This window comes from Necator americanus, chromosome IV (assembly GCF_031761385.1).
Source record: "Necator americanus strain Aroian chromosome IV, whole genome shotgun sequence".
Taxonomy (NCBI): domain Eukaryota; kingdom Metazoa; phylum Nematoda; class Chromadorea; order Rhabditida; family Ancylostomatidae; genus Necator; species Necator americanus.
In genome coordinates, this window is record NC_087374.1 from 25,830,079 (window position 1) to 25,838,901 (window position 8,823).

Sequence of the window (8,823 nt, forward strand, 5' to 3'; positions counted from 1 at the left end):
CAGTGATTTCTCGATTTTCTGCAAAAGCTTATCTCATCTCACATGATGATCTGTCCCCTGTAAAGTCTCAAATTCTGATCACTCGGTTTTGATCCATCGTCAGACAACTGGCAATCTCCCAGTGCGAGAATGATATGTGGGTAGTAGTGCGTTGAGTCGATCAAGCACCTTGCACCCGCTTCCCACATCCTCACACTCATCGCCACACAGCACTGTGCGTTCGTTCTTGTTGTAATGTTTCCATGTCGCATCGGCCGTCGTTCATGGCAGGACGGGCAAATTCCTCTTACTGATCGCATCTTCTCTAACAACATCTAACATCTTCTAACTCATACAAAATCGATACCTCCAGGATGACTACAGTCTTCAAAGACTATGCGGAAACCATATCGGCACCTTCGATGTATCATCACTCAATGGGAATTGAAGGAGATCAAAATGTGGCCGTATCCGAAATGATCATGACTGATCCGCAGGATATCAACGTCAGCAACGACGACAATGTGAGTGTGCTTCGAACTCGGCGATGGAACTGCTCTCAATTCCTAGTTCATTCAGGGATTTGCCTCGCCTATTAAACCTGCACCATTTTATACCACACCGACAGACATGTACTACACAAATAATTTTAAGGATTATGGTGAGTTATATTTGCCATTTCTTCAAAAGTATTGGATTTTTAGCACAAATTTTATTTCCTTTGAAAAAACTTTCATTAATAACATTTCTACCATTGTGATTCAGTCAAACTGGAACTAATTGAGGTGTTTTTGTTGACAAGCAGTTGGATTTGACCCTTCTTCGTTTCTTTGCTTGTTCTAGGTTTTAAAATCATCGTATAAGCATTAGAGAAGAAAGCTAAAACCGCCTTTGATTAAGAAAAGTTCCAATTTTTTCCGTTAAAAATAACAAACAACAATAATTAACATACTTTAACAATAACAAATAACAATAATTAAGAAAAATAGGCTACTAGCATCGTTCAAGGATCATCTCACTGGTTGACTCCCAAAATTTGAAAAATTGATGGGTTTCGAAATATGTGTTGCTCATATGTCACGAATCAAGGATTGAAAACAGGAGAATAAAAACGTCTCATTCAAGAGCATACCCAGGAAACTACTGGGCTATTAAAGTTCCACTGCACGAATGTCAAGTTGAAATTAATTAAATTTTTTCATTTAAGAGATTGTGATTTTAGAATTCTTAGCATTGCGCAGCCAAGTTATTGGAATAGCAACGGAATTCACGAAAAATTTATTTTTTTTAAAACGTCATTCAAGATAATTACGAATCCTGTGAGATTCAGGACGTAGTTGGTATATTGTTTGTCACAAAAAACACTGTTTAACATATCGCTTCCAAAAATTCCAGACATTCACAAGAAGCGGAATAGTTGATCGTTCTTCCTGTTTTTTTTGAGCGGTCGTTTATCTTTTTTATTAGCTGAAACCTTCTGTTTTGTCCTCTAGAACCCGTTTTAAAACTAATCATAGGTGCCTGTTTTAAGTTCGTAAATTCACAGGGACGTAGTTGGTATATTTGTTCAAGCTGAGTAGCTTTTGTGAAGGACCGCCAATATCTTTGAAATAAAGTGGTAGACAGGACTTTACTATTTGGGAATCTCCTTTCTCACTTCAACGATGAAACGCTGAATCCTTCGAAAAATGCAGTGAACTAGTCCCTGTTAACCATTTCATGTCCATTCCCCAATATTTCCCCTGATTTGCGTACCATATGGAATAACTAGGCAATTCCCTCCGGTTCATTGACTCTGCCGCTGCTCTGCTCTGCTCAGCTTTTCCTGCTTTTGCTGCTGGACGGCGAGCTCCAGCCCAGGGGTATTTCGCATCATGCGCATTGATTACCCTGAAGGGAAATGAATGAAGCTCCACGCACCATAGGGCCGTTGTTCTCCGCGGCGACCTAAAGAATGAATCACCTCTCAATTTATGGCAACGTTTTTTGCGAAAAGGATAAGTGAGCAAAAAAAAAAGATGTTGCGTTACGCCGAGTACTGGAAACATGCAAATGGAAATCATTGGTCACAAACTATTAGGAGCAGAAAAATATTAACAAATTCATCTCCTTTAATTCATAGTTTGTATTATACTTTTTTAGTTTCTCTTCATGTATTTATCAAAAACTTCCAAATCAGTTCATGGGCTAGAACATCTTAGAGTCACAAAGAATAGACTTGTAGATCCCTTGAGAATAAAATTCTTCTTTATTTGTGTTTCACCTCACCACTGAGCAAATCTTAACGAATTCTCGAAAATCATTCCAGAGCTGTCGCATTGCGGCAACCTCGACGGAAATCTTTCATGTTCTGGAACTCACCCTTACATCCTTGAAAGTGTAGTTGTTGGATGAAATGTTGATTGGATTAACCCTCCAAATAAGTTCAAATTTCAGACTTCATAAGTCATTTTTCATCCTTAAAATGAGGAGAATATTTTCTAAGCCACCGAAGTCATTCATAGGAAAGATACTATGTGTTGCGGATTAAGTAAGACCATCATAGTAATGAAGTTTCCGCACTAATGAAGTTTTTTCAGCCGGATACATTATCAATCCGTCAATGTACCAACCATACACTTTGCCGGCCACGACAGCGGCATGTTCCACTGGCGACGCTTCGTTTAACCAAATGATGGATCCCTCAATGCTTGGTAAGCATCCCTCAATTTCTGGTTCTCAAAAACTTCGTCATTGCTCCAAAGTTCAACGTTGTGCGTTCGCTTTTCGAATGTTATGTTCGATCGATCCCCTGCGTTATCTTACCCACAGATCTGCGAACACGAGCTATTGGCTGTAAAATTCACCTCTGCGCTTCCTCGCAACTCAGCATTAATTCCTCGGTTCATTCCAGGTCAGAATAACGGCGGCGCTCCGTTCTATGGTTCAACATTCAACTACCCAACATACGACTATTCATCTCCGTTGATACCACGAGTTCCTGGTGCTGCCCCCGCCGCCGGTGCTGCATGTTCGACGAGCACCTCTGGTTCGTCAAGTTCAAACGGATCCGCACAGTCGACGAATGCACCACGGAGTAAGGCCCGAACCACCGCATGTGCGTTCAGCTGATGCACGAATATCCTAGCTTTTGTTTCTGTGTGGGTGTGTGAAAATGTATTAGATGTGAACTTTCTCATCAAACGTTCGCCGAGGAAGAAAAAGCCATCGAATCGCTTGAATCAAAACTCGTTGTGCTTTTTCCATGTGAAGCCTCTTTCGTGAAAGCCTTATTTTTGATGGATGTAAACGTTACAAATTTCCGAGATGTAAATGGGTGTTGCAGCTTTAAAGTGAATAGTGATAGTCAAATGTAAGAACGAGTGCATGCATATTCTTGGTTCAGTTCGGCTTAGCAGAAGGAAATACCTGCATTTCGTCTACTGTTCGTACTACAGAGCTGTACCCTTATTTCTCCTTTTTTTTATCCCTACAAAACCTTATTTTCCTTTCTTTCAAAATCATATGCAGAAAGTTAGTGCATGGTTTCTTCAGTATTTATCCATTAAGTTCCACTTGTGATAGCTAATCTTACTCTGTGCACCTTTTCGAATTCTTTCGGATCCAATGAAGTTCACCTGTCTGATTTTCAGCTGAAGGACGAGAATGCGTGAATTGCGGAGTTCAAGCGACCCCGCTGTGGAGGCGAGACGGCACTGGCCACTACCTCTGCAATGCCTGCGGCCTTTATCACAAGATGAACGGCCAGAATAGACCGTTGGTGAAGCCGAAGAAACGACAGGTGAGCGTTATTCTCCAACGTTCGTTATGATCATGGAACTCCCTGGCGCACGCCCGTCGTCAACATCAATCAGCGCCGTTTATCACTTATCAGCAACCGCTCATCACGTTCTTTTCGTCTCGCGCATATCTGATATGTTTGACCAGCAGATTATGACGCCCGCGGTGCTTGTTAGTTTACACCTCCTCAACACGGCGGCGGCCGCCGGTATACGGTAGCGACACCTTTGACTGCTGTGCTCTACACTATACACGCACTCCCTGCGCGTTTATGAACAGGTTTCGAATACACCGTACTAGGACGTTTGTCTGTCGAAGCACAGCGCAATGTGTGGATGATTCCCTCCCTCTCAACAAACATTGGAAACTAGTGAAGGCTCGAATTACTGTTGATGATCTTATTTTCTGTATTATGAACGAAACCAGTTGGAAATTCTTCAACGAAGCAAAAGTTGAACCAAGATTACTGCTTGAAATGGAAAAATAACGTCTTTGATGTTACTACTGTTCAGACCCTCATCCAGGCCTGGAAATATCCATAAACCCAACCGAAACTAGAGCAAGATTTCTGCTGAAATTAAAAAAAAAACTAGAGTTCACGGAAAGAAAGCTTGAGAAAGGCGTGTTACTGACCGAAATAAGGAGATTTGTAATGTTATTGCAAAGCAATGTTGCAGTATACCGTATAACACACAGGCAGAAGCAATTTTAAGTCTTACTGCAGTATAGGACAGATTCATGCCACCAAATTTACTTTGGTCATCAAAAATAGCGGGATATAAATAGGATAACGGGTGACTTATTGTTTTTAAATAAAGTAAATAATAAAGTCTCTAATATTACAAGCTTTCTTGTAATTCCGTTATAAAAAAAAATCAGGAAATTTGAAGTGAAACACTTCTGGCATAGAGAAATCATAACCCCGCTTTGGATAACGATTTCCAATTGTTTACAAGCGAAAGTTGACCTCCAAAGGAGCTCGTGATACCATCAGCGAGCGAGTCGTCAATTAAGAAATGCAATCCGGAGGCGCTGACGCAACGAGCATCATCCTCACTCGAACGGTGCGCTGTAACAGGTCACGACCTTATATGTCAGTCATCCTCACAGTTACTATAGTAACATTGAAAGCTGTAGAACTTATATACTGACCCCACTTGTAGGCGTCATATACGACGCAGTACGATGTTCATGTCGCATCGAATTTGGCGTCCACGGAGCACAGTGACCATGTCGCGTCATGTATTCCATGTTGATAAGAATCTTCAGTGTGTTTCGTGCGACCTTTCAGTTCGCGAATTTCCCGTAAATCAACACCTACTGTGGAGGACCGCTGAGTGCCGACAACCTTGAAACAACTGTACGGGAGGGTTTGAAAGTGATATTCGTGGGTACCGTGGCTCCAATTGTTACCACGCTGAGATGTGCGAGGGGATAAATATTTTTTTGAGTGTTCTTCGGTTTAACCGAGTGTGGTTTTGACTTCAAGTGTTGTAGCAAGGAATCAATGTCTTGAAAAGTGTTTTATGCTTTCTCTTGCCTCGATTCTGAATCCAAAAAACAGAAAAAAAAGACCGACACTAAAAACGGTTTCTATTAACTTTAATAATAGCCCTAGAAACCTCCAAACAGACAGAAAAACATGTCGTAGATATGTAGTATTAGTGCTTTTTTTACTTTGCTTTGCAGAAACCGAGGGAATTATCTGAATTACAGGGCTGCACTCACAAAAAAAAGATAAGAAAACGTATAAATAGTCACACAATATGCCATAAGCCTCGTAAAACCCTTGGCGATATCTTTTCTTTGTTTTTTTTCCATATGTTTGTTCCACAAACTACAAAAAATCTGCTTCACGAAGTGTTCGAAAATAGCACAAGCCTTCGTTTCATCTTTATTGTACGCTGAATCACTCGAGATCTTCAGATAAGAACGAGTCCCTAACTTCATGTAAGGATTCAATTAGACTATTAGATAGATTGGGTTTCGATTTCTCTGTAAATGGTGACAGTATCGCTATGAAATTTTCTGAATTACAGTCTGAAAGAATCAGAATGTCTTAACTTCGGTTGGAATAATCTGGCTCAACAAAACTTGTTGATATTAATTTTCGTTTTTAGTTTTTTTTCAACATCTTTTGCGATCTTCTGGGTTACGAACCAGTCAATCGTGAGCATCCACTGGGTTTCGATCTCGTTCTAAATGATCCAGAAAACGACAGTATCCCATTCAAATTTTTTAATCTATAGTCCTAAAGGATTGAAATGTTCTTAAGCGATCGATGATTTGTTAAAAGCGAGGTTACCTCAGCATATCTTCAGGTTATTCAGAGTATCTTCCCGAGTTCCTATTAGAATGCAAAATGCAAAACAAGATAGGATTATAGAAAACATATTTTTTAATCAAAAATTCGTTCGATGACGTTTTCCATTGCTATTTTTACGAGCTCGGCAAACAGACTGTTTTCAGAGCGCCCAAAAACGAACTGGTGTCGCATGCGTGAACTGTAAGACAAATACCACAACGCTGTGGAGGAGAAACGGTGGAGGTGAACCGGTCTGTAATGCTTGTGGGCTCTACTACAAATTACATCAGGTAAGACACCATACCTTCGCAAACATCAAAGTTCTATAGGACCTCCTCATAAAATGGCATAAACTCTTATTAAATGAAAATGAAATCTTGTAAGAGGTACAGTCGCAGTCCTAGAAGATGTCCGTCTTGTTGACATGCTACCTCATTTGTTGGTACCGTATCCATATACTAAGCTAACCAATATCCGGGAGTCTAAACATAATTTGATTTGTGACGCGATTTACCACCACATTACGCATCGGATCAAAGAAGCCGCCGCAAGGAGTTACGTGGGATCGAGATTGCTTAGATAAGCAACAACGTCTTCATAGGTACACATCTACCGCCTTCAGCGGTCCTATCAAACACCTGTGATCGCCGACACCTTTGCTTCAGAACACTTCTCATAGCATTGGTTTCAGGTAGAAAGACCTTTGACAATGAAGAAAGACGGCATTCAGACGAGGAATCGAAAGATGTCAACGAAGGGGAAAAAACCAAAGGTTTGTTACATAATTTGTATCCTTCTCTGGAGCTTGACGGAACCACTTAAAATTGTGGATAAAAATGAGACATCTAGACTGAAGAACATGTTATTTACCTTGTGAATTAGACATGGTTCCAATTCACTTATCAAAAAATCAGTTCTAGTTCAGAGAATACGAAAAATATGCGTCACATTTACAATATAATATCAAACCATACAAAGTTTTTTCTACATAAAAATCGTTTCTAACTAGAAAAAGACCAGAAGAGCTAGAAAAGAAAACAAGAATGGATCACATAGAATGAACAGCATGGTTACGAACTGCATGGTTTTTATATTAAGTTGTGATGATAAAAAGAAATATTTTTATGGTCGAATACTTAAGAAAGAAGATACTAATACTACTACTTTCTTATTAATAGTGCATCTGAAAATAAAAAATGGAAATTCGTAGCGAAGAATCCGTTATCAATAATTTACCATGATCAATTATAGGTTGAAGACACGACTGGTTGGGGTAATATGAAGCCAGCACCAATGTACGACATGAAACTTATGCCGACACCGTACTTCCCTGGTCAACCCACCTATCCGACAGGACTGTTCTTCCAGCAATAGTTAACGATACAGGCTGCCTACAGTTTCCTCAAGTTCACTTCTCCGCCTGAATTCCTCCCCGTGCCTACCGTATTTGCCTACATTTGTGTACCATTCCTGATACTCGTTCTGAGTTGTGATCGCTCGAGTCCGCCAGCATATCTCCCTCTGGTCCAGACTGCTGCACAGGCTAAGGGCCCTACACGGCTGCACCATAAGTGCTGTTGTCTTGTACAGTATGTGAAGTATTTATGGTTTATTGTAGAATTTTTATTCCTCTCTTGAACATATTGGGTATACGTTGTCCGCCGCATTATCGTTGTGTTCCTTCAGCGCTGCACACGCGAAGCGAGTACAGTACGGTGCAATAGAGTATCTCCTAGTACGTCGTTGTCAAGTTTAAGATATCTTTCATAAAGCCTCCAAAGTTATGTGACCATACGTACTTGCGCGAAATTCAAATGATGATTGTGATCGTTCTTACACCATTGAATTTACTTTCTCTGATCTTTACTTGAGATTTTTTATTTCTAATAAAATAATTTATGTAGAACTAAGAATCATGTAGAAGCAGTGTTCAGAGAGAAGAGTGAGAATGTTTTTCTTCAAGACAGACGGTCCGATGTTTTCACAACGTATGTGCTTGCCAATGGCCGCAGGAAGACAGGAAAAAGTACGACATGCGCTGCAAAGTTCATGTGCTATATGGTGAAGCGCTTTTTTTCGAAGCACGCGGAAGGCGAGAAAAACGCGATGCGAGGAACATTATCGGGGGAAAGTTTGCTGTAAAAAAAGCACGATCGAAACACGAAGCAGCAAATGAAGACGAATGCGCATCGGTCGGCGGGAGAGATTTGTTATTTGGTCAAGCTTAACCTTTAGAAAAGAGAATCGTTTGGAAAAAGCATGAGAGAAGCTTCGAAACATTTCATAAAAGAGACGATAAGATGTATGAATGTCTGTAAGAGTCCACGCTACAGGTGTTTTCTGATAAAAACTCAGATGTTGCTGAAATTTTTAGGCTTTTCACTTGGATTCTTAAAGGTGGTGGTTCGCTTCAAAAGCTTTCTATCCAGATTCTAAGCCTGTGCTACATCCATACAACCAAGATATTGTTTTAGTAGTATTAGTAAAAATTAATGGGAACAATTTTGCTCTTTCCCTTCATAAATAAGTTACTGATGCATTAAAGTCATATATTATAGACTTATATAATGATATTTGTCACAAAAGTTCTTGGAAAATTTTGTCATACACAAAAGCTAACAGTACTAGAAAAATAACCGTCACTTTTTTAAAATTTGGATGGCGAATGTAATCACAAACGTTACTGATCCTAATTCTAAATTTATAATTTGCTACTTTTTTATTTATGCCAATTCTTCTTCTTCATTCTTTTCCTCAAT

General features: G+C 39.9%; 1 protein-coding gene across 2 annotated transcripts; it reads left to right on the forward strand.

The window, feature by feature from the left end:
• Positions 1 to 353: 353 nt before the first annotated feature.
• On the forward strand, positions 354 to 7,438 carry RB195_002705 (uncharacterized protein; the record flags this gene model as incomplete). 2 transcript variants are annotated; one of them, XM_064200083.1, is made up of 8 exons in its annotated part: positions 354 to 503; positions 559 to 640; positions 2,559 to 2,672; positions 2,873 to 3,076; positions 3,612 to 3,760; positions 6,229 to 6,354; positions 6,756 to 6,836; positions 7,316 to 7,438. In XM_064200083.1, 8 exons carry the CDS (start codon positions 354 to 356, stop codon positions 7,436 to 7,438), a joined length of 1,029 nt encoding a protein of 342 aa, XP_064055963.1. The 2 variants fall into 2 exon arrangements, with proteins under 2 accessions (XP_064055963.1, XP_064055964.1); XM_064200082.1 differs by having other exon boundaries at positions 2,873 to 3,007.
• Between the last annotated feature and the right edge of the window lie 1,385 nt (positions 7,439 to 8,823).